At 53.1% G+C, this 24,505-nt stretch overlaps 3 protein-coding genes across 4 annotated transcripts; all 3 read left to right on the top strand.

Annotated features, from left to right (window-relative positions):
* The first annotated feature begins 2,997 nt into the window (after window positions 1-2,997).
* Window positions 2,998-6,464, top strand: LOC115387609 (actin-related protein 2/3 complex subunit 1A). The gene is given in 12 exon segments (XM_075410415.1): window positions 2,998-3,115; window positions 3,530-3,609; window positions 4,446-4,550; window positions 4,625-4,847; window positions 5,037-5,144; window positions 5,331-5,398; window positions 5,401-5,439; window positions 5,442-5,535; window positions 5,632-5,707; window positions 5,793-5,983; window positions 6,150-6,237; window positions 6,354-6,464. Coding segments are annotated over 11 exon segments (1,062 nt in total). The 5' UTR covers window positions 2,998-3,115; window positions 3,530-3,545; the 3' UTR covers window positions 6,360-6,464.
* Window positions 6,465-7,872: 1,408 nt separating this feature from the next.
* On the top strand, window positions 7,873-15,374 carry LOC115386964 (WD repeat domain phosphoinositide-interacting protein 1). Its single transcript, XM_075410413.1, is given in 14 exon segments — window positions 7,873-8,169; window positions 9,475-9,557; window positions 9,651-9,817; window positions 10,865-10,902; window positions 10,904-10,956; window positions 11,044-11,141; window positions 11,231-11,323; window positions 11,403-11,473; window positions 11,579-11,686; window positions 11,768-11,950; window positions 12,327-12,434; window positions 12,653-12,795; window positions 13,275-13,375; window positions 14,501-15,374. Coding segments are annotated over 12 exon segments (1,134 nt in total). The 5' UTR covers window positions 7,873-8,169; window positions 9,475-9,557; window positions 9,651-9,730; the 3' UTR covers window positions 14,552-15,374.
* Window positions 15,375-16,411: 1,037 nt separating this feature from the next.
* On the top strand, window positions 16,412-24,203 carry slc16a6b (solute carrier family 16 member 6b). 2 transcript variants are annotated; one of them, XM_030089439.1, is made up of 6 exons: window positions 16,412-16,453; window positions 21,395-21,650; window positions 21,739-21,882; window positions 22,343-22,471; window positions 22,564-23,433; window positions 23,508-24,203. In XM_030089439.1, the coding sequence occupies exons 2-6, from the start codon at window positions 21,404-21,406 to the stop codon at window positions 23,738-23,740; spliced, it is 1,623 nt and encodes a 540-aa protein (XP_029945299.1). In that variant the 5' UTR covers window positions 16,412-16,453; window positions 21,395-21,403; the 3' UTR covers window positions 23,741-24,203. The 2 variants fall into 2 exon arrangements, with proteins under 2 accessions (XP_029945299.1, XP_029945298.1); XM_030089438.1 differs by lacking the exon at window positions 16,412-16,453 and adding an exon at window positions 19,525-19,750.
* The last annotated feature ends 302 nt before the right edge of the window (window positions 24,204-24,505 follow it).

Below are 24,505 nucleotides of genomic sequence, written 5' to 3'. Positions count from 1 at the left end.
CCTCTCAAACCACCACCAACCATTCATTCACACTACTTTCATACTACATACATACACAAGGTGGGTGAAGTGTCTTGCCCAAGGACACGACAGTTTTACGCCTGCGGGAGCAGGGATCGAACCGCCAACCTTCCGGGAATGAGACGACCCACTCTACCATCTGAGCTACTGTCGCCCCTAAGCAATCTCACTTCCATCCGTCCCTCACTCGTGAACAAGACCCCAAGATACTGAAACTCCTCCACTTGGGCCAGAGTCTCTCCACCAACCTGGAGGGAGCAAGCCACCTTCTTCCGGTCGAGGACCATGGCCTCGGATTTGGAGGTGCTGATCCTCATCCTTGTCGCTTCACACTCGGCTGCGAACCGCCTCAGTGCATGCTGTAGGTCCAGGTTCGATGAAGCCAACAGGACAACATCATCTGCAAAAAGCAAAGATGAAATCCTGTGCCTACCAAACCGGACCCCCTCCGGCCCCTGGCTGCACCTAGAAATTCTGTCCATAAAGATTATGAACAGAACCGGTGACAGTCCACGGAACACATGGTTGGGCTGGTTGGGTGAACTCCCACAAACCCTCTGGCTCCCTATGGAGGGTATAGAGCTGGTCCACTGTTCCGTGACCAGGACAAAATCCGCATTGTTCCTCCTGAATCCGAGGTTCGACTATCGGTCGGATCCTCCTCTCCAGTACGCTGGCATAGACTTTCCCAGGGAGGCTGAGGAATGTGATCCCCCTATAGTTGGAGCACACCCTCCGGTCCCCCTTTTTAAACAGGGGCACCACCACCCCGGTCTGCCAATCCAGAGGAACGACCTCCCGACTGTCACGTGATGTTACAGAGATGTGTCAACCAAGACAGTCCCTGCACATCCAGAGACTTAAGGTACTCAGGGCGAACCTCGTCCACCCCCGGTGCCTTGCTCCGAGGAGCTTACCCACCACCTCAGTGACTTCAGCTTGGGTGATGGGTGAGTACACCTCTGAGACCTCAGCCTCTGCTTCCTCCACGGAAGACGTGGCGACGGGATTGAGGAGGTTCTCGAAGTATTCCTTCCACCGTCCAACAATATCCCCAGTTGAGGTCAGCAGCTCCTCCTCCACTATAAACAGTGTTAGTGGAGACCTGCTTTCCCCTCCTGAGGTGTTGGACGGTTTGCCAGAATTTCTTGGAGGCCGACCGATAGTCCTCCTCCATGGCCTCCTGAACTCCTCCCAGACCTGAGTTTTTGCATCCACAACCACTCGGGCTGCAGTTCGCTTGGCCTGCTGGTACCTATCAGCTGCTTCTGGAGTCCCATGAGCCAACAAGGCTTGATAGGACTCCTTCTTCAGCTGGACGGCAACCCTTACTTCCGGTGTCCACCACCAGGTTCGGGGTTTGCCACCATGGCAGCACCAGAGACCTTCCGACCACAGCTCCGGGCAGTTGCTTCGACAATGGAGGTGGAGAACATGGTCCACTCGGGCTCAATGTCCGAGGTTCCAGAGCTCTTGCTGTGTGTGGAGGTGAGCCCGCCTATATCTAGCCGGTACCCTCGACCTCCCTCACAAGTTCAGGCTCCTTCCCCCCAAAGGAGGTGACATTCCATGTCCCTAGAGCCAGTCTCTGTGTCGGAGGATTGGGTTGCCGGTCACCCTGCCATTGGCCGCCACCCAATCCACATTGCACCCGGCCCCTACGGTTCCCCTGGCAGGTGGTGGGTCCACCGAAGGGTTCGCCCACGTCGCCTCTTCGGGCTGAGCCCGGCCGGGCCCCATGGGCAAAGGCCCAGCCACCAGGCGCTCGCTTACGAGCCCCAACCCCAGGCCTGGCTCCAGGGTGGGCCCCGGCTGCGCCATACCAGGCGACGTCACGGACCACGATTGTAACTTCATCATAGGGGCTGTTGACCTGCCCTTGGTCTGGCCCATCCCCCAGGACCTGTTTGCAATGGGAGACCCTGCCAGGGACTTAAAGCCCAGGACAACATAGCTCCTGGGATCACACGGGCACTGAAACTCCCCCACCACTTTAAGGTGGCAGGTCAAGGAGGGAGCAAATGATTTATTTAGACAAAGTAAATGAATACAAATTATTTTCAAAAAGTTTCAAGATTACATAACAGACTGAAATAATGACATTAAACAGAAATCTGAAAATGAAGCAACTCTGTCCAGATCCAGACTCTGGGCTACCTGAGGTCCAGCCTAACATCCAGATCCAGTATTTGGACCTTCTGATCTCTTCCTCTCAGCTGCCTCAGTGTCTCACAGTGTTTCTTACTAACATCTCGAGAGAAAATCACCAGTGACGTCCTCATCATCTTCTCTTTTCTTATTATCAATGCTAATAACTGCAAGTCCACCGAGTCTCACTGGTGCCTTGATGATCTGAGGGAGGGATTTTCTGGAAAATTTGAGTTTGAAAATCTCGTCTGAGCCGAAGCAACTGATACAGGCAGGGTGCAGGTGATCCTGAGAGCAACCAGAAAATTTGGATAAAACCCACATGTGTAATTTGAACAGAAGGTAAGATGGGAATTCAAATGTAGAATACTGGAAGACTGTCCATCCCTACAGCCATCAGCGTCCGCCTCCTCTCCTCCAGTCCTCACATCTCCATTCTCTTTGTAGCATCAGCGGTGGATCTGGAAACCTCTTCTCTTTCAGTACAGCATCTGTGTTCTTCTGCTCACTCCTCCTTTGCAGACACCTGTGAATCCCCGAAACCTGTAGAATTCACTCCTGTTTTTGATTTGCTTCAACGCAACATCAAGTTGCATGCTGGCTGACCTGGAGAAGCTGGTTCGTGATGTGACAAAAAGTCTTCGACTAAAATCTGGAATCTGGTCCTCCGGTGGTCCTCCGGTGGTCATTGCGCCCCTTCAGTGGTCGCCATTCTCCTGGTGTTTCAGATGCCCCCTCCCTCCCGGCCCCGGTCCTGGCCCGGCCCCCTGGAGTTGGAGATGTAGAGCCGCCTCTGTGCAGACACACCCTCCTCCTTCAGTAAATACCACAGGCACTTCCTTCAGCTGCTCACTGCACAGCTTCATTCGTGTCGACTGCCCAGAGTCCACGAATACGGCCCTGCAGCACCCCCGCCATCCTCCACCCCCCCACACACACCGCCAAGGTAAGAACTCACTCCTTCTCCTTCATCTTCAGCATGGCACAGAGGCCTCAGAGTGCAGCATGCGTCGGTGTTTAGGACGGCGCTCTGGTGCATCGTTCGGTTTGGATTGGCTCTGCTCTCGTTCTGGTACAGTCTGAACCGGATCACTTTAACAGAACGACAGAAAACTCACACCTCTGTGCAGAAAAACTCATAAAGCAATCCAGCACCACACCTGATAAAGGTGTACTTATCTCACAGTGAAGACACACACACACACACACACACACACACACACACACACGGTTAGTGAGCCTAAACTGCTATTACCACATGTTAATGTCACAGTTTGTACTGTACTTTGTGATCCATAGTGTGTGTGTGTGTGTGTGTGTGTGTGTGTGTGTGTGTGTGTGTGTGGCTACATTCCTGCAGCCTCTCCTGCTCAGACATGTCGCTGTACAGTTTCGGCCTGGAGCCGCTCTCCTGCCACGCCTGGAACAAAGACAGGAGCCGTAGGTGGAACACACACACACACACACACACACACACACACACACACACACACACTGAACCCACTTTCAACTCGGTAAAAAGTTGTGATTTCTTCTGCTTTATGAACATATGCTCGATAACAGAAGTGGTGAACAAACTGAGAAACAGTGAAATGTCTTGCGTTCCTGCTTCATTTGGTGAATCTGATCAAAGATCTCTGATGCTGTTACTGTTGACCTCATTGCTGCCGTTGCATCAGCTCTTCCTGAAGCAGTGACATCCACTGTGCCCTGGTGGGCCAGTTTTGACCCGCAGGCCACATGTTTGACACCCTCAAGAGGAGCATGAAAAATCTTCCAATAGAAACATGTAGTTTTTTCTCAGAAGACATCAAAGATTAAATATATGTATGACGATCAACATTGAGGACTCCAAAGGTTTTCTTTTGTTCAGTGCTAAAAAATGTTCTGAAAACAATTTAGAAGATTAATTTTCTCAAGGTGAAAGACAGTGAGTAACTTGAACCTGAGTGAAGGATCCAGTATTGCAGTAATGCCAGTGGCTGTCTGTGATGGGCTTCAGGTCTGGATGGATCACTTCCTCTGCCTCTAACTGCATTAACACTGCCTGGAGAGTCTCACACAATCTCATTATAACACAGGAAATGGACTCAGAGCGCTCTAGAGCTCTAATGCACCTCAGACTGAGGGGAGGGATTTCTAATGCTGCACGACGCCAAACCACTTCTGTCCAGATTCAGAGTTCTGTCATGAGGATGTTGATCAGAGCTGTAACAACAGAGAAACTCTGCTCCTGTGGTTTACAGTCCCACTGTGGTCTGACTGTTTCCCTGCAGAGATCGCTGTGAGCCACAACAACAATGTGGCCATCGTGTACGAGAAGAAGGGCAAGGAGTGGGTGAAGATCCACGAGCTGGCCGATCACAGCGGGAGAATCACAGGTACCCAGAAGCAACGCAGTGAGACAGGTCCAGGCTGGGAGGACGACAGAATACAGATCTGACTCTGTCTGCAGGCATCGACTGGGCTCCAGAGTCCAACCGCATCGTGACGTGCGCGTCGGACCGCAACGCCTACGTGTGGACCCTGAAGGACGACGTGTGGAAGCCCACCCTGGTCCTGGTGCGCATCAACCGTGCCGCCACCTGCGTGAAGTGGTCTCCGCTGGAGAACAAGTTCGCCCTGGGGAGCGGAGCTCGGATCATCTCCGTCTGCTACTTCGAGAAGGAGAACGACTGGTGAGCCCGGCCCGGCCGGCGGGACGCTCACAAACCACCACAACCCACCGAGCACCATGCCGGGGCTGCACCATCGGCTGCACCACTGGATGCAATGCGTGTCTCAACGTGTTTTCTGAAAATGATTTCCTGATGAAGACAGACCTCTGCAGTCAGGCAGAATGAAGCTCCAGTGTCTGATTCTTCCAGGTGGCTCAGTAAACACATCAAGAAGTCTGTCCGCTCCACTGTTCTGAGTCTGGACTGGCATCCCAACAACATCCTGCTGGCAGCCGGCTCCGCAGACCTGCACTGCAGGTGAGAAAACGTCCATCTTTAGCACCCGCTGTGTCTCATCTGAGGCCACTGGAGCCGCCACATGACGTCCTTCATCACGGGGCTACCAGCTGCCTTCACTCACACTATCCTGTTGTTTAGAAGACTTTATTTTACCTAGTTAGTCCACTTTATTTTGCCGTCACTCTAACGCACCGTGTCTCTCAGGGTTTTCTCTGCCTACATTAAGGACATCGAGGAGAAGCCTGGACCCACCGCCTGGGGCGCCAAGATGCCCTTGGCGAGCTGATGCTGGAACATAAGGACTGTGGAGGCTGGTGCATGACGTCTCCTTCTCCCCCAGTGGAGACCAGCTGGCCTGGGTGTCCCACAACAGCAGCGTCGCCGTGGCCGCCCGCCGCGCAGGGCAAGAGTGAGTCCTGCAGCCGCCACGCAAACCTCCCGAGGTGTACTTATGAATGTAGAAATGATTATGCTGTGTGTTGTGTGTGTGTGTGTGTGTGTTGAGGGTGACCCAGCTGACCACGGACCGCCTGCCCCTGCTCAGCGTCCTCTACGTCAGCCCCACCGACATCGTGGCTGCGGTAAGTGTCTCCGGCCTCGTCCTCCTCACACTGCCGGCCGGCGGGCGTCCCACCCTGACCCGTCTCTGTCTCGTGTCCACGTCAGGGACACAACTGCTGCCCCTACCAGTACACCTACAAGGGTCCGGGCTGCCTGGAGTTCGTGAAGAAGATGGACGTCCCCAAGCAGACCTCCAAGGGCAGCATGTCGGCCATGCAGCACTTCCGCAACCTGGACAAGAAGGCCACGGAGGAGGAGGACAACGAGCTGGACACCCGGCACCAGAACAGCATCACGTGAGGACGGCCGGCCGAATGACCCCCCCCGTCTCATTTCTCCTCATCAGATCTCTGACCTCCTGATGTGGAGGAGTCCTTCAGGACCCCCTCCTCCTCCCGCCTCCCTCTCTTGCTGAGTGGTGGAGGACGCTCTGACTCCACCCTGTCGCTGCTGTTTCTGCAGGCAGCTGCGTGTCGTGTCGGGGACAAAGATAAGTGGAAAGTACAGCAGCGTGGGTCTGGACGGAGCCATGGTCATCTGGGACTTCAAGGTATTCCACAGTGTGTCATTTCCAGTCCTGATGGAGAACATGTTTTGAGCGGCAGCTCCTGCTCCTGTCCTGCAGGAAGCTTTTTCTCTCTAACAGGAGTTCACTCTGTCTTCCAGCACTGAGGCTACACAGTCTGCCTCTTCAGGAGATGAACCCCTGTGACTGGAGAGTAATGAGCACATCTCTGTTCCCTACAGATCATTCAATAAAACAATGAACTGATGAAGTGCTGCTTGTCCTTCTTGTTTCCACATCGCGTTCCTTCCTGTGAGCTTTCCATCCTCTTGTTCCTGACAGATTCCTAATGTGTTTGCAGCACCGTGCAGATGATGATTTTCTTTAAAGGAATACTTCCCCAAAAAACGATTTGGCCTCATTTTCCACTCACCCTCATGCTGAGCAACGCTCTGGAGCACCTTTTTGATGTCTCAAATGCAGCCGGAGATCCGGGGGATTTTGTTGTCAACAAACGTCATATAACAGGGACCGTTAGAGCCCGAAAGAACGGTCCATAAGTCCACAAAAAACGTGCCTATTTTCCTTCATACTGCTCGTCGGCTGTAATCCAAGTGTCCTGAGCGGGTAACGTCCATAATTAATTCTTAACGAGGTCATTTAGTACATTTTAAGAGCCTAAACTGCTCTCGTACTTCCCCAGTGCACGTCTGCGCACACCCTGACTACAGAAGCCCGCAGACCAAGCCAGACGCTTGGCGCTTTCAACGACTACTTTTCTAAATTGCAAGCATAGAAGAAGAAGTTCCGCTGTTTATATTCTGCTGTGAGTGACCGAGCTGTGGAACACACGAAAGTGATTGCTGCTGTTTTAAAGCTTTGACTTCGGTGTCCTGCTGATAGGCACGTTTTGTGGACTTTAAGGCCCTTTTTCTTTCGGCTCTAACGGTCCCTGTTATATGACGTTTGTTGACAACCTCCTCCGGCTGCATTTAGACATCAAAAAGGTGCTCCAGAGCGTTGCTCAGCATGAGGGTGATGGAAAATGAGGCCAAACCGTTTTTGGGTGAAGTATTCCTTTAAAGCACATTTTAATACAACAACACAACATCATGACACAGGATTCTCACATGATTCAAACGCAGCTCGAACATCAACCGATGAATTATTGCAGCACTCCAAACTTCACAGAACTCAGTTTAAATCTTCATTTTACAAGTCGCTAGTTTTGTTTGTCTCATTAATTTACTTTAGAAAATAACTGACCAGAGATTAGTCCAGGAGAGTTAGGGATCTGGAACTCATCCTCAGGTGGAGATGGTCTCTCATTGAAGGATTTATGAGCTTTGACCTTTTTAAATGTGTGTAAAGTGAAAGCTTGAACCCTCGGGTTTGTTAAAAGATTTTCTATTCTTAAGACGTTAAAGTCATTTCAACAAACCGCCTTGATGTTAGTTTTCTCTGCTTTTGAGATGTTGTGCCTTTAAATAGCCCAGTGTGGAGTTTTTAAATGAGTTCTTAGTGAGTGAACAGCTCCTCCTGCATCAGCTGAATGGACGGAGACAAACGGAGAGCGGCCAGCCAATAGGAACGCGGCCTGCAAGGAAGGAGACACGCGCGGCGCGTCGTGAGCCAATCGGAGATGCGCTGGGGTACGTCACGCCGTCTGTTCTTGTTTTGCTGCCCCTCTCCTCTCCTCCGGATCCGGATCACCGACCTCCGGATCTGCGCCGTCCCGCCGCGGGGCCCGGATCACGGATCACGGCAGCGGGGAGCGCCTCCGGCCCGCCTCGGGTCTCGCCGCCGACATTTCCGCCACGTTGGAGCCGTCTTCCGCCGACATCGAGCGACGAGGTGCAGCCGATCCCAGGCCTCCGATCCAGGCGGAGGAGGGAAGGAGGTCGCTGGGACTCGGGATGGGGAGAGCGGAGGGAGCGGGGGTCCGCCGGCTGGCTGCGCCTTCAACCAGGACTCCACGTAAGCCGGGCGGAGGGTCCGGATGGTCCGGTAGACAGGGACTGAGCTGCCTGCCACAGCTCCGGACGGGTGTCCAACATGCGGGCCGCGGGCCACCTCCGGCCCGCCGGAGCTGCGGAGACAGGCCTGCGTCTTTTCTAAAGCTGCTTTGAAACGGTTTAAGGGTTCAGTGGATGGTCGGTCCTCTGCGTTAGTAAAGATCCAGTAAAGATGGCGTTGGTCGTCTGTTGAAGGGGACAACGGGATCTAAACTGTCCTGAAATCACTCCAGTTGTCTGGGGAGCAGGAGAGTGGAGGCGGCCCAGATTTTATAGATTTGACATCATTTAGATGAATTAATAAACCTGAAACTGATGTATGGATGAGGGTTTGAAGTCTGCTCGTCCACTGAGCGTCCCAGAGGACGGACGTCTTCTCAGGTCTGACACACAATGACAGAAACAACCCGTCACGATGGTAAAACCAGCCAGTGGGATCTTTAATGTCACGCCCTCAGGCCGGTCTGAAGGATGGAGTTTTCCAGCGAGTCCCTCACAGTCGCCTCAGGAAGGCGAGAGACAGCGGCTCTGCAGCTCTTTTCAGGGATGGCTGGGTTTCGTCATGTTAATCTGCTGCTAACGCTCTCCTGCCACAAGAGTGACGGCAGCGCCTCGTTTTCCAACTCAGTGTTTCCAACCCTGCTCTTTATTTAGTCACACTCACTTTCTAGCAGTTTAAGACTGACTGTTACCCGAGTCTCCAGCATGCCTCTGTACAGACTCAGCTCTCTGTGGCTTTCTGAGCTTCGGAGGTGAAAGCAAGCGGCGTTTCCTCTGCAGATGGCCACAACAGGACCAGGCAGGACAGGAATGTGCAGCATGGCTGCTCTGAATATGACGGCTGGCAGCAGTGGGGCGTCCTCTCCATGCTGCTGTAGGAGCTCCGGTCCAGATCAGCTGCTCTCAGGAGCAGGACTGTGACGAGCGTCTCCAGCCGGTCGGCCTGGTGTCAGGTCAGGTCGCCCATATCTGCACACTGACCTCCAGGTTCCAGCGTTCTCCTGATTTCCTCAGTGGCAGTGTGCACCGAGTCAGAGGAGAGAAATGCTTCAGGGAGACTTTGAGGAGTGGACTCTACCTGGAAATGTCCCAGATTTAAATTTAGATCGAGCTTCTGTCAGATAAGAAACATCTAAGAGCCACAGATCCATAGACTGTCCTCCTCACAGCCGCCACAGTACCTGCTCCCACCGCTAGAGGGAGGCCACACACACTTTAACACAGTCAAGGCATCCTGAAGGCTTCAACATGTGTGTGTGTGTTGCAGGTCTCTGGCTCTGGGGACGGCGAGCGGCTACAGGCTCTTCTCTCTGACCTCGGTGGATAAACTGGACTGCATCCATGAGAGTGGTCAGTGCTGCACGTCTTCCTCTCTCTCACTCACACACACACACTCACACACACTCTCTACATCACGGAGCTCCGTGTCCGTCTCCTCAGCAGACGCCCCGGACGTCTTCATCGTGGAGCGTCTGTTCTCCAGCAGTCTGGTGGTGGTGGTCAGCTCCGCCGCGCCGCAGCGCATGAACATCTACCACTTCAAGAAGGGCACGGAGATCTGCAGCTACAGCTACCCCAACCACATCCTGTCCGTCCGGCTCAGCAGGCAGGTGAGGCGGTCAGGGGGTCAGGGGTCAGAGGGGTCACTAGAACACATTCGAGGAGTTGTTTCTCCAGATGTTCTGTTTTCAAACCTGACTGACCTGACTGAGGTCAGAGGTCAAGCCTGACTGAGCGTCGGAGGACGACTCTCTGCTGAAGCTGGTCTCTCTCTCTCTGTGTGTTTTGGCTCCTCGGAGTCGTTTGTAACGAAGCTGAGCTGGTCTCACTGAGGCGCTGCAGACCTCCTGCTGTGACTCCACGGCAGCCTGCTGATGGAAATACGACCGCTGAACGTTCCTTCAGTCTCTGGGAACCTTCGACTTTCCCACAGGCCTGTTTCACCGAGCAGCAGACTCAGAGTCTGAGTCCAGAGCTGCTGCAGGAAGCTTGTTGATGTGGGGGAAACTCATCAAACTGGATGATCAGTATTTATTCTCACTCTCAGTCTGTCAGCTTGTTATGAACTCATTAGAGGAAGTCATGGAGGCTGGCTGTGACTTTAACCCTGTCTTGTCATGTGATGTCTGTCAGCGGCTGAACCTGCAGCAGCGTCACTGGGAAAGACTCCAGAGGGTCTTGAACTGCAGATTTTGTTCAAAAGAAAAGTCTGATCTTAAAACTAGAGACTGTGTGATCTACCCTTCTTTCCATTTGAGCTGATTTTGCTCTTTTAATTGTTACTTTCTTTGTTTTTCTCTGTTTAACTTTAGAAAAGACCCGAGCTGGGTTTATATTTTCAAAGGTTTTAGCTGTTTTACATGGTTTAGCAGTTTTAGTACAGTATCAGCCATTTCTTCTGCTGGAGGTATTTTTCTGTTTTTGATTTTAGTTTTAAGCAGTTTTAGCCACATTAGCAGACTCCTCCTCCTCTGCTAACAAACTGTCCTCACACTTTCTTAGTTTCTCATGACTTTCTCTCCATTGAATTCTACACGCCCTGCAGCTCCGCTGGCTGTGTTTTCATTCCGTTAGCCTCAGTGAGTGAGCATCGTGGACGGACTGAGGTCCAGCGTCGGTCCGGCTCCATGTGGTTCTGATGCTGCTGCTCCCTGCAGAGACTGGTGTGCCTTGAAGAGTCCATCTATATCCACAATCAAAGACATGAAGCTGCTGAAGACTCTGCTCAACACTCCGTCCAACCCTGCAGGTGACCCGTCCCGGTGGACCGGCTCCCCCCCCCCCCCCCCCCCCCTCCTCCCGCCCGGCCTCACCTCCTCCGCCTCTCTGTCTTCAGGTCTGTGTGCTCTCTCCATCAATCATTCCAACTCCTACCTGGTGTACCCCGGCAGCGCCGCCATCGGGGAGATCCTCGTGTACGACGCCAACGCTCTGGTGAGAAGAGTCTCCCCCCTGCAGTGGGCGGGACGGGGGCGCCCGGTGAGGCTGGAGGGGCTCCGGTAACCTCCGCCGTGTGGTTTCAGGACACGGTGACCATGATCCCGGCTCACGACAGTCCTCTGGCGGCTCTCGCCTTCAACACCTCCGCCACCAGGCTGGCCAGCGCCTCGGAGAGGGTGAGGGCGACCGCCGCGCCGGGTGACCGCCTGGTAACCGTGGCAACCCCGATAATCAGCTGGCTCTTGGTCACCGCAGGGCACCGTCATCCGGGTCTTCTCCGTCCCCGACGGCCAGCGCCTGTTCGAGTTCCGCAGAGGCATGAAGAGGTGAGAGAGCTGGCCGTCCCTCAGCACTGCCCCGCTCCACGACCCGGAGGAGTCAGCCTCTGTGTGTGTGTGTGTGTGTGTGTGTGTGTGTGTGTGTGTCTGCAGGTACGTCAGTATCAGCTCCTTGTCCTTCAGCCCTGATGGTCAGTTCCTCTGTGCGTCCAGCAACACAGAGACTGTACATATCTTCAAACTGGAGCCACTGGGACCAAGGTACACACACACACACACACACACACACACACACGCCCCGCCGTGTTGGCTGAGTGCTGGGTGTTGTTCTGACCGCTGCAGCGGAGCGGACGCCGCCGCCGCCGACGGCTCCGCCGCCACCTGGACGGCCTACGTGGGGAAGATGTTCTCGGCGGCCAGCAGCTACCTCCCTGCTCAGGTGTCGGGCATGATGAGCCAGGACCGCGCCTTCGCCACCGTCCACCTCTTCTCGTCGGGCCAGAAGGTCGTCTGCTCGCTCGCCATGTGAGGCTTCCGGCTGCTAGCGTCTCGGGTTCCCTCCTCCGCCCTCGCTCTCACTGCGGCGTCTCGGAGATTTGTTGCCTTCAGACAGGAAACATGAGCTTGTTTGCATTTGCAGCCACTGCTGGAGGCCTCAGCAGGTAGATCTCTGTGGATCAGCTGGTTTCTGTCTGCACAGAGCTTCAGAGCAGCTTCCTGTTTTCCCAGTGGTGTCACTCTCAGACCTGAGGCGCTGCATAGTTTAATCACCAAGGTCTCGTTTCTGATGAAATGTCCTGAACTTGTGTTCTCTGCTCGTGGTACGTCTTTTAAAATGAGTGGTTGTGTGTGTTTGTTTTTGTGTGTTTCTGCTGACTTTGAAAGTGACTTTGTCGTCCAGAATCCAGAAGCTGCTGCGGCTGCTGGTGGCCACGGCCGACGGCCAGTTCCTGGTCTACGACGTGGATCCGCAGGACGGCGGCGAGTGCAGGCTGGCTCACAAGCACAGGTGAGCAGGGGGGGTGGCCCGGCTTCACCGGCCGATCGCAGGCTGACAAGCAGTAGTGAAAGTGACAGGTGGAGCCGGCGGCTGCGTGACAAACAAACTGTTTCCGTGTGACGTTGTATTATTTTCGACCAGTTCAGGTGACGAAAAGTGCTTCAGTGCCTTTCTGTGTCATGCAGATGGAGTGGGCGGAGTTAACCTCTTCCTCTTCCTGTCTACAGACTCTTTGGTGCTGATGATGAGGAGGATGAGGAGGCGGGGCCTCAGGCCTCGGACCCGTCCTCGCCTGCTCCCAGCTGCCCGTCCTACGCTCAGACGGCGGCCTTGCCGGCGTCGGCGGCGCCCGTCAGCGCCACGCTCACCGGTGAGGACCCGACACACTCATTCTGTTCAGGCAGGACCGGAGCCACCAAAAACATTCACACCCACCCTAAAGCACAGCTTCTGTCCGGTTCCAGGATTCTTTAGACCTTTGACCAGTCGTTCGGTTTAAAATAGCTCAAATGATCGCTTTATTAGATACTGCCTGTCAATAATGTCATGTTGGCCTTTTTAAGTGTGATATCTGCACTAATATAATAAATACATAAATAAAACTGCATTTCTTACAAACAAAAGGTTTTTGCAGTTTTGCTTCTGATCAAGATAAGTCAGATTTCATAGTTGCCATATTCATTCATTGAGGAAACAAACTGAGAGCTACTTTTATTGTTCTATTTTATTTTATTTTTTACTGTTTATTGGTCGTATTTATTGCATTTTATAGTCTTTCATCAGAAATGCATGGAAGATAAGCTTGTTGTAAACTGAGGAGAGTGTGGGACGTCTTCTGCTTCCGTCCAGGTTACTCTGAGGACGGCGGCGCCAAGAGAGGCGAAGTCATTCCGGAGCACGAGTTCGCCACGGGGCCCGTGTGTCTGGACGACGAGAACGAGTTTCCTCCCGTGAGCATCCAGAGGTGTTGAGTGTGGTCTGAGGGGCGGGGGGCAGGGGGGGGCAGGGGGGGCGGGGCCACTTTGACTAAGACAGATTCGTCAAGCAGTAGTGGAAGTGACAGCAGAGTGCTGAAAGTTGCCATGAAATTAATTCCACACAATCAAAACCTTGGATGAGCGGCAGCGAATAATCTTTTATCAGGACACAGAGAAAAAGCCGTCCGACTGTTTTTACCCTGAATGGATCCGATCGGTCAGGATGGGACTCTGCTCAGGCTGCTGCTGCCTGCTTCTGTCTGTGTGTCAGCAGTTTGTGTGTGCTGCTCCTGGCGTCGGGCAGATTACCAGCGATCGCCCTGCAGACTTCCTGCTGCTGCTTTCTAATGAACCCAGAGGAAAGACTGATCAGGGAGCCACAAAGAAAAACTTCTTTTTTAAAATTGTTTTAACTTACATTCATGAACCATACATGAACAATTTTTTAAAACCATTTATCTTCTGTATATTTCTGTGTGTGATAATTAATGTTTTTTTTTTATTTATTTTTAGCCATTTCATTCATATTGTGACTTACTTTTATTTAATTTCTTTCCCATGATGATACGAAGGCCTCATGCTGTTTCTGAGCGGACTGTGCAGTTTATTCCCGGCTGGAAGGGGTCTGCTGAATGTCGTGATGACCTTTGACCTCCTGCACAGGTTCTAATGACGGAGGATGTGTTGGATTTAATACATGTGTGCCTTCAATTCAAGGAAAATTCCGGTATTCAGGCAGAACATTTTCCTCTGAAGTCCCACTTCAACATACTGAAATATATATTAAAGGATTACAGAATAAGATGCCTTGTAATTTTAAAATATTCACCGCATGCCTCCTTTATTTATAAAAAAATGTAATTATATACCAAAATAACACCTCTCTGTAATCCAGACTGACTTTATTCACCTGAGATAACCTGAAGTCTGCTGTTGCCTTCACAACGCGCCGTCCCGCTGAGCCGTCAGCTGATTGGCTCTCTGGTTTATACCAAGTCTGGAGGAGCTCCGTCAGCCGTACCGGAATTTTCCTTGGGCCCGAGCGGCGTGCGACGGCCTGAGAGGGGAACTAACGGCTGTGTTGGTGTGTCTTGGTAGATTAAATGGTGCCGCGACGGGACGGGAGGTGTCCGGGCGAGCCGGCGGTGAGAGGGACAGACAGACTGACTGGGTTCAGACTGACAGGAAGCCCTAACCTCCACTAACAGTAACGCCAGCCTGGGAAGAGAAGCACTCCGAGTGACTGACTGCTAGGCTTTTATTTTGAAATAGCACTTCCTCTGGAGACTGAGCCGACGCCTCAGAGCTCAGAGTCCTGAACTTCCCCTCTGTCTGACTTCCTGTGTTAAACCCAGGCCGTTCTTAGATGTTTCCCTAAAACATGTTTTTCAAAGCGGCCTCAGCCTGACTGTGTGGCGGCCATCTTGGATGAGGACCTGCTTCTCCTCCGGTACATTTCTGTCCATTTAAAGAATGAGAGCACCGTTCAGCCTGTTGGTTTACTGCAGCAGACATGAAGTTCAGGTCCCTGGTTTGTTTACAGCCTGTTTTCAGCTTCCCTCCATAAACACGGCGTTTCTTCTCCGCTGCAGCTCGTAGATCCTTCTCACTGCAGTCTGAGAGAATCACATCGCTGCAGGCTGAATCATAACCAGTTTTCATAGCGTCGTTACTTGACAGATATTCTACTAAGTTGCATTGTTGTAGCAACGGTTTTATTATTCTCATTAATGTTGTATTAGTTTCTAAAAGCAGGTGTTCCTCTTCATACTCTGTACTGTATGCGTGTGTGTGTGTGTGTGTGCGCGCGCACGCGTGCGCAGCCTCCTGGAGGCGGACATGTACTGTATGTTTGTGCCTGATTTCATTTGTGGAAGCAAGTATTTTGCAAAATGCACAAGACCAAAACCCGTGGCAGAAATAAACTTGTGAGACGGAGCGTCCTGAACCTATGCAAAGCAGAGACCCGGCCTGGTTCTTCGTGTTCCGCATGCCGTTTCTTATCCCTCCATCCGAGCGTGAACCTTTCAAAGTCCGCCGGCTGCACGCCGTTATCAGACAGGCCGTCGTTCCTGCAGCCTGTTGCATCACCAGACCTGCTGACCGTTTAGAGAACATCACATAAACCTTTATGGCTTCTCGTCCCGCAGCGACTCTGCTGTAGTGGAAACGATCAGCTCCGAGTCTGACGAGCTGCAGAGCAGCCGGCCGTCCGGAGGACAGAGCAGAGCCGAGCCAGGCCTCTGGCGAGACCGGAGATGATCGCAGTCGCTCCATCTCGGGTGAACGTACCAAAGCAAGCTCCGTCGGCGTCCCGCACGGCGGAGGACGTCTGCTGGAGTTACATAAGCTCTGATCGCACACCTGATGGACTTCAGACCCGTCTCCTGTGGTTGTATCAGTGAGTGAAAAGCAAACCAGGAAGCATCTCCACACATTTCAGGGACAGAAACTAATAAATCTGCAGCTGCCAGTCAGTGAGCGGTTCAGAGTTTATTTCAAACCTCCAGGCTGAACACAGGAGCCTCTGTCTGTCTTTCACACAACGTGTAGCACAAACAGGCTGTAAAAGGATTTGGCTTATGTAATAATTTTACCTTACACACACACTGCACCGGGCCAGAGGCTCGTAGCGAAGGTCACCGTGACACCTGACGGGTGAGGAGAGACGACCCGCTCAGTCCTGTCCGTTTAAAGTCAACCCAGCTTCACCAGTGGCCCTTTGAACCACTGAAGAACCAGGACCCAGACGCAGCAGGACCCGGTTTCTGTTAGCGCTGGTAAATAAAAACTATTCGGGTTCAAATTAATATCCTCTGCTGCAGATTTGCATTCAGAGTTTTTGCGGAGTAGGATCGCCCTGAAGCCAAACCTGCTGCCACGCCTCCCTGCATGGGCTGAATGTATTCCCCATCAGAGATGTCACTCTGCTCAGAGCTCCTCAGGTCAGGGCCGAGCCGGGCTCAAACACACCTGTGTGTGGTCACCTCAGGCTCAGGCAGGGAACCTGTGAACTTTCACCTCAGTCAGAAGCTCAGCGAGAACCAACAGGTGAGTCACGACTTCGGCAGGTGACAAATCCTGATCAGGACGGGTGGAATCATCCTGATCACACCAGCGATCTGAAAACCTACGATTCACAGACATGGAGGGCAGCAGTGTCTGGTTCAAGATGAACATTCCTGCGGGATCTTCATGTTATGAGAGGTGGAGGATGAGTCCGGGGGTCGTACCTGAGGCTTTCTCTGCTCTCCTCTTCACTTCCTGCTCTGAGACGATTTGCTGATTTTCCAGACATGAAGGACTGACCTCTGTTTGCCAGAGGAGAGTCGCACTCGATGATTGGATTCAGTCTGTCTTTGACGTCAGCACATCGTTCTGATAGGAATAAATACGAGGAGCGTTCCGTTTAAACATGCTTTACCACCTCTAAAACACTGTTCTTAGTTAGTTCTGATATCTTTAAATAGAAAATGTTCAGGTTCATGGAGAAGAGAAAGAGGCCTGTTTCACTTTATGGTCTTTATATTATAACAAAATGAATTCAAATAGATCTGTTTTAATGGTGCATTAGTATTAAAGTTAATATCCTGAATTTAAATCACATCACAAGTAAATACAGATTGAAACATTTAAAGGTGCTGTAGGCAGGATTCCGCATCTCCGCCATGCGATTTGACCCATCTAAGATGGCAATTTGAAACCCAGCGCAGCCAATCCTGTCCTGTTTTCTCTGACATCACGTCCTTACGCAAGTTAAGCCCCTCCCACAAGAACGTGCAACGAACGCCCCTCGACCAATCACAGTTCGAGCCTCAGGGGCTCTTCTGATTGGTCAAAGATACCTGGAGCTGTCGAGATTCCTTTTCAGCTCAGAACAGAGACAGATGGAAACGCTGCGCCCTCGCGGTAGAGCAGTTATGCTGCACTCCTAAAGGATTATCAATGGATACTCTAACATTTAATCCAAAGACAAACACAGAAAAATTAGCATTGACTAGCAAAATCCTGCCTACAGCAGCTTTAACAGCAGAAGATGCAAATAAATGAACAACAAGAAATTAGAACAAATAGAGCAGAAAATATTATTTTTGCAATAATTTATTCAAACACTGTCACATTCTGTTCCACGTCTTTTTCTGCATCAGATCCAGAATAAAACATTAACATTTAGCAGTTCATCAGTTAGATTAAAGGTGCATTAAGGAGTTTTACAACCTTAAAAATACTTATTTTCCACCATAAATATGTTCCACATTTTTAATGATGTGTACAATGTGCCCTGACATATTCATTACCAGTACCTCTAACAGCGCTAAATTGTCACTTGAAAGTCACAGTGCCGGTCCGGCTCCAGAATTTTTTGGGGGAGAATTTGAAAGGAATGACGTAATGCGCACTCCGGCTTGTTAAGTTGCATTTTGTCCGCCATTACTCCACCAGATGCTTAGTGAGCAACAACTGAGCAGGATCTTCCAGAAAGTCAGAACAGACTGGCTTCTCGCACTGCCACAGCTCCACACAGACTCCACCAGGTAGAAGACACTTAAATCTTACTTGAACGCTGCTAAAAGAGCGAGGAAGGAGTCCCCCTCTTCCGTGCACGGGAGCCACAGGGACGAGTTTTTCACTAAGCTGCATTACGCCCAAGGCCTGCAGGGGGCGCTGTTTCGCATAAAACGTGCAAACTCCTTAAGGCACCTTTAAAACAAAAGGTCCTAATATGAGTGGGCAGACTGATCTGACTGACGTGTTCAGGCTGTGGTTTGGTTTTAGCTCGTCGACCCAGAACCTGGAGTTACTGATCGTACTGGACGGTTCTGGTTCTGCAGCTCCAGCTCACTTCTCACGCGACAAAATGAACGAAGAAATAAATGAATATGTTTGAAGGTTCTTTCTTTCTCTAGAATTTCTTGCTCATGAATAATCTGCCTGACTGTCATTGGTCGCTGAACTTTGACCTCCAGATGTGGTACACAGTGATAAATCATTTTCTCCCCAAACCTGAGCTGATGGTGGTCAATCATAACGCACACCATTTCCAGCCCAGTGAAGCAGTGTGTGTGAGCAGCTGATGTAACTTCCAGCGTCAATGAGTAATCAATTACCTTCAGTGATTGTTCCTGCTGGAATTCAGCAGAGTTTTGTTTACGGGATCTGGACTAAATGGGTCCAGGCGGGTGAGGCAGCGGGAGGAACGTCCGTCCTCCTGGCGGCTCAGAGCGGTTCTCACCCGGCAGACACATTCTGTAACCGTTAAGCAGCAGGTCTCACTGTGGATTCGCTGCCACACCTCTCATCAAACACAACCTGCAGGAAGGACAAGTGTGAGGATGAAGGCGGGGTGAGAGGATCCAAACGTCTGATCGACCGGATCAAACCAGTTCGCCTGACACAGCAGGATTTCACACCATCAAAACAACGTGAAGTGATTCTCACCTGCTTTGTTACAAACAAGACATTAATAATTTTGTCATAAAACACTTCATCAGGACAGAAACAGTGCTGGTTAATTTAGCAAAGTGATTGTACAGTACTATCTGTAATGTTTTCATATAACAGACATGATCTTCCAGAAAAACTTAAGTTTTTTACAAACGTTGGCTGGATGATGACTTCAAGCAGAGTTGAAACAGGGGAAAACTGACAAATTCCTGTTTAATTCAAAGTAAAATCATCAAATGCATGCAAGTTGGTTTATTTGGTTATTTTCAATGATTTAGATGCAGAACGACTCATAACTCTTCAGAGGGAAAGTGCTCAGTCAGAATTTGGCCCTCAGGTAGTGAGAATAATAGGAGCTTTGTGGCCACTACAATAATGAAAGGCCCTTCGGTCTGGAGGACACTTCATCCAAGTCCTCCAGTGATATAAGTGTTATTATTTTTAGGTCAAATAAAAAAAAACACGTCTTATAATGTGGTTAAAATTAAAATCACATGCGATTATAATTGGAATGTTTCCTCATAAATAGCTGGCTGGGCTCCTAATTGCCGCAGACAGGCTTTCCTGCAGTGGGAATAACTAACCCGGCTCGAAACCCTCCGTTAAAGCGGGTTTCAGTCACATTTCAGATGTTTGCGCTGTGGCGCGGCGGCGCGCGGCGGCGCCTCAGAGCCCTGCGCGTTCACGAGATGCGGAGACTCTCTCTCTCGCGCGCGCGTGCGTGCGTTTGAATACCGGCTTGAGCCGGTAGAGAGCTGCCGAGCCCGGCAGGAAGCGACCGGAGTCCCGGACAAAAGATGCGCCAGGCGGCGGAGGAGCGAGAGTAGAGGAGGACCAGAGAGGCTCCGTCCGCCACCGCCGCTCCGCCGCCGCTCCGCCCCGCCGCCCCGCTCCGCTCCGCCGGTGAGTGAAACCCGCAACCCGGGCCAGACCGGCATCCCGGGACCCGGACCGGCTCCTCACACCGGCTCCGCAGCCCCGTTACAGAGCGGGGAGCGGGCTGCCGCAGCCTCTCTGGAGGAACCGCGGCGATGTTTAGTTATTCAGCTGCTTTTTATTTAGACTCGTCCGGTGTCTCACCACCGGGAGCGGGTCCGAGATCCTGCCGGTCCTCGCTCCACTGCACTGCGGATAACTCCGCTCATGGCAGCCGGAGGGGGGGGAAACATCCCACTAAACGCCTTTTGTCTCGGGAAAAAAGAGAATTAATCAAGAATGAATTGAAAAGCGTCATTCTCCTGAAATGAAAGATTTAAATGTAACGTGAGTCTCCTGCAGAGCAAAGCGAAGGCTAAAGAGGAATATTTAGTTTATCTCTGCTAAAGGAGAACAGGAAGCGCCAGAGAGGAGCGAGTCCTGCCTTATTAATGATTAAAAGTTGAAGAATTGGTTTTCGCTCATATTGATCTGTTAGAATTAAAGCAGGTAACAGGAGGGGCGGTGTGCTGCCCCCTGGCGGAGGGTGGAGGAGTCACGTCTGGTTTCCAGCCTGGAATAAACGTGGAGAAGCACAAGAACAATAACAGCAGAAAACAGAGACTGGCTTCTGTAATTCAGTCAGAGCTTTAATTAGAACTCAGTAGCGACCCTGCTTTCCAGTTCACGGTGTCTGTTTTGTGTTTGTGGACTGTGTTACGACAGCTTAATGTTAGAAAGTGTTTTTATTCAGCTTTCTTTGTGTGAATCTGGGTTTTCTACTGTAAAATGTTGTCCAGGTGTTGGAGGATGACATGCATGTCTTCTCTCTTCACAAAGTACTAGTTTCTGATGAAATGCTGGATTTTCTGACCTTTCTGTCAGGATGAGATCCAATATTTAACAGCCGCTCAAATCATTGGAAGTAAAAACCAGAGCTCTTCAGCCACTGAAAGACTTTACTTATGTGATCGGTCTTCATCCACAGACTGTAATTAGTTGTTCACCTTAACACGCCTTTAAAACAAAAAGCTCGTGGCGGTTGTGTCTGCCGTTGCGGTGTGTGTGCTGATTCAGGGCCGAGCCCTGAATCAGGATGCTTTTGTAAGTAAACCTCAACCAGATCAGACCTGCTGGACCCAGAAAGACGTCTGAAACCCGTTCAATGACTTGGAAAGTAGGTCAGCTTCACAGCGGAACCGGTGTGAGCAGAACGACGCCTGAACACACAGAACCAGAGTCCTTCTTCATATTCTGTAGCAAAAACAAGCTGCTGTTTATCAGCTGAGGAGGGTTTATCAGCAGAAGTCTGTTTCACGCTCTCACACAGGTCTCTCAACCTATGAGTTGAAACTGGACGCAATATCAGTAATATAGTGATAATGTGAGTGTAGACGTGCAGGACTGAGCTGATGCAGCGGTTTGACTCTGTGGGGTGTGAGGAGGACGTTGATGACTCAGCAGACAGAGTGATGGAGGAAAAGAGGAAAGAATGCTGAAAACAGGCTGAGCAGCAGGAAGCAGCCCCAGGGAGGCGTCAGCCCCCAGAGGGGTGTGTGCCGGTCTCTCCTGCCCCCGCGTGGATCCGCTCTGAGCTGCGTGTGTGTGTGTGTGTGTGTGTGTTCCCTGCAGGCTGAAGCCATGAGGCCCTCCTCGCCCTCCTCCCCCTCCGCCCGCCGCTGCTGGGGCCCCAACGTGTACGCCGAGGTGCCGGACGGCGGCTGGGGCTGGGCCGTGGCCGCCGCCTTCTTCCTGGTGGAGATCTGCACCTACGGGACGCTGAAGAGCCTGGGGGTCTTCCTGGAGGACCTGATGGAGGACTTCCAGGAGAGCAACAGCCGCGTGTCCTGGGTCATCTCCATCTGCGTCTTCGTCTTCACCTTCACCGGTGAGGCTCGCACACGGCTCGCACTCCGCCCGCTCCGTGAGGGGAGGCGGTTGACGAGCGGTCGTCCCTCTGTCCTCCGTCCCCGCAGCGCCGCTGTCCACCTGGCTCAGCAACCGCTTCGGCCACCGGCCGGTGGTGATGGTGGGGGGCTTCCTGATGAGCCTGGGCTCCGTCACCTCCGCCTTCGTCAACTCCATCAGCGAGATGTACATCACCATGGGCATCGTCACAGGTACAGCCAGGCCGCGCGCGTGTGTGCGTGTGTGTGCGTGTGTGTTGAAGGGACTCCTAGCAGGTGTTTCTTCCAGACGTGTCCTCCGGTGCTCCGCCTCCTGACGGGGCAGAGACGGAGGAGGCTGCTGATTGGATGATGAGAGAACACACTGCTAGCTCTCCCTCCCTGCTCTCCATGACTGCCTGGGACCCTAACGTGACCCCCCCCCCTCCTTCTCTCTCTCTCTCTCTCGCCTTCACATGCCTTTTGTCTTTCATCAGCAGCTGTAGTGAAGCGGAGTCGCCTCTGTCAGCCGCCATCTTTGACCGAGGAGCCTCCTGACAGCTTCAGTCCCCCCCTCCTGTCCCCTCCTGTCCCCTCCTGTCCTCTCCGTCCCCCCCCCCGTCCCCCGGCAGTGTTGCTTCCATGCGGGCCAGTGGCTGTCACGTCCCCTCTGCTCTTGTCCCCGTGTCTCCAGGCCTGAGCTACAGCCTGTCCTTCCTGCCCACCCTCACCCTCCTGGCGCAGTACTTCTCGCGGCGGCGGGCGCTGGTCACGTCCGTGGCGTCCTCCGGGGAGTGCGTGGCCATGTTCGTCTTCGCTCCAGGTACGGCGAGGCCTCAGTCAGTTCAGCGTCGTGGCTCCGCCTCCTGGGTGTGGTTCCGGGCAGTGAGACTCCGCCCCCCTCTGTGTCCGCAGCCCTCACCGCCCTGAAGCAGCACATCGGCTGGCGCGGCTGCCTGGTGGTCCTGGGCGTCGTTCAGTCCGCCGTGGTGGGCTGCGGTCTGGTCCTGCGGCCCATCGTGGTCCGGCCCGCCGAGCGGTGGGAGGAGGACGGCTCCGCCAAGGAGGCGCTGTCGCTCAAGCAGATGGAGGCCATTTACGAGCTGGAGAACGAACAGACCCGGACCTCCATCAGCTCCGGGGTGTCCGGGGGGTCGGGGGACTCGGGCGTCACCTCGCTGCAGGGCTCCAACCTGGACCTGAGGACCGCGGCGGCGGCGGAGGACCGGCCGGGAGAGACCACGCCCGGCCCCCTCAAACAGCAGGGCGGCGGCGAGGAGGCGGGTCCTCCGCAGAGCCCCGCCCCCAAGCTGCTGGACTTCTCGGTGCTGAGGGACCGCGCCTTCATCTGGTACTCGCTGTTCGGCCTGTTCGCCACGCTGGGCTTCTTCGCCCCGCAGCTCTACATCATCCAGCTGAGCAGGAGCCGCGGCGTGGCGGCCGCCGCCGCGTCCGGCATGCTGTCCGTCATGGCGGTGGCCGAGTTCCTGGGCCGGCTGTCCATCGGGCTGGCGCTGAGCCGGGCGCGCTGCCGCAAGACCCTGGTGCTGCTGGCCTGCGTGGTGCTGCTCAGCCTGGTGCTGGCGGTCTTCGCCGCCGTGCGGGACTTCTGGGGCCTGGCGGTCTGCGCCGCGCTCTACGGCTTCCTCTTCGGCACGGTGGGCTCCACCCACATCCCGCTGCTGGCCGAGGACGACGTGGTGGGCATCGCCAAGATGCCCTCCTGCGTGGGCGTCTACGTCTTCATCCAGAGCTTCGCCGGCCTGGCTGGGCCGCCGCTGGGAGGTGGGACCGCCGCGCTCAGAGTGTGTGTGTGTGTGTGTGTGTGTGTGTCTCACCGCCGTCCCCGTCTCCTCCAGGCGTGCTGGTGGACCTCACAGAGAACTACGGCGCCGCCTTCTACTCCTGCGCCGCCGGCATGGCGCTCAGCGCCGTCTGCCTCGCCCTGGTGTTCCCCGCCAAGTCCGGCGCCTGCTGCCGGCAGCGGGCGGCGAGCGAGGAGGAGGAGGAGCCGGACTTCCTGGACGTGGACCTGCTGCCCGATGACAGTCCGGCGAGGCGGGCGAAGGATCCGGACCTCGGCACGGACTGAGCCGCCGGACCTCCGTCCACATCGGGACGGCGGCACGGCTTCAGGGCCAGGAAGAAAGACGGCGGCGAGCCGACGTCCCAACGACCCGCCGTCTCTCCTCCGAGACCAAAGACTGTCCGACTCCAGCCGGCTGGGGGCGGAGCCGTCTCAGGAACCCGGCCGTCACCCGACCGTCCTCCTCGTCCAATCAGAGTCTGCATCTGCTGCGTCTTCAGTACGGCGGCGAGCCCCGGCGCCACCTCGCCGCGATGTGAGGAGAACCCAAACCCAGACGGTTTACACTTTAATCACACGCCTCAGAGGACGGGCGGGCGGGCGGAGGGACGGGTGGAGCGAGCTCCTGAAAATGACTCAACACTGACCCTCTTTATTTAAACTCTTGGTTTGATACGTCTTTTTTCACTTTGGATCGTAGGAGGGGGAGGCCGAGACACTTGAAATCATTTTTTAAATAAATTCTACAAACAGCTGTCTGTATATTTCTGTGTGTGTGTGTGTAGGTTCATCCAGAGCCGTCAGTCATAAAGGAAGTGTGTTTACTGGGCTCTTATTGTGAAGGGCCTGGCGCTGGCGAGGTGAAGATGAGCACAGAAGCAGCAGAGAGGCGGCGGTTTACAAAAACAGCTGGATTTATTGAGTAGAGTAGATGTTAAGACAGTATAAGTTAGACTGTACATTGAAAGCTTGTCTACGTGAAAAAAAAAAAAAAAAAAATTCCAAAAAACGTGGACGAGGCAACGGACCGGTGGGCGTGGCTTCAGACTG

Source organism: Salarias fasciatus, chromosome 4, assembly GCF_902148845.1.
Source record: "Salarias fasciatus chromosome 4, fSalaFa1.1, whole genome shotgun sequence".
Lineage (NCBI taxonomy): Eukaryota > Metazoa > Chordata > Actinopteri > Blenniiformes > Blenniidae > Salarias > Salarias fasciatus.
This window is presented reverse-complemented; position numbering and strand designations above follow the sequence as displayed.

Bases quoted from the DNA above. Each gene is read 5' to 3' on its own strand.
- slc16a6b (XM_030089439.1), top strand. From the start codon at position 21,404: ATGAGGCCCTCCTCGCCCTCCTCCCCCTCCGCCCGCCGCTGCTGGGGC. The intron at 21,883-22,342 runs GTACAGCCAGGC...CCGTGTCTCCAG, and splicing joins CACCATGGGCATCGTCACAG to GCCTGAGCTACAGCCTGTCC. The intron at 22,472-22,563 runs GTACGGCGAGGC...CTGTGTCCGCAG, and splicing joins CATGTTCGTCTTCGCTCCAG to CCCTCACCGCCCTGAAGCAG.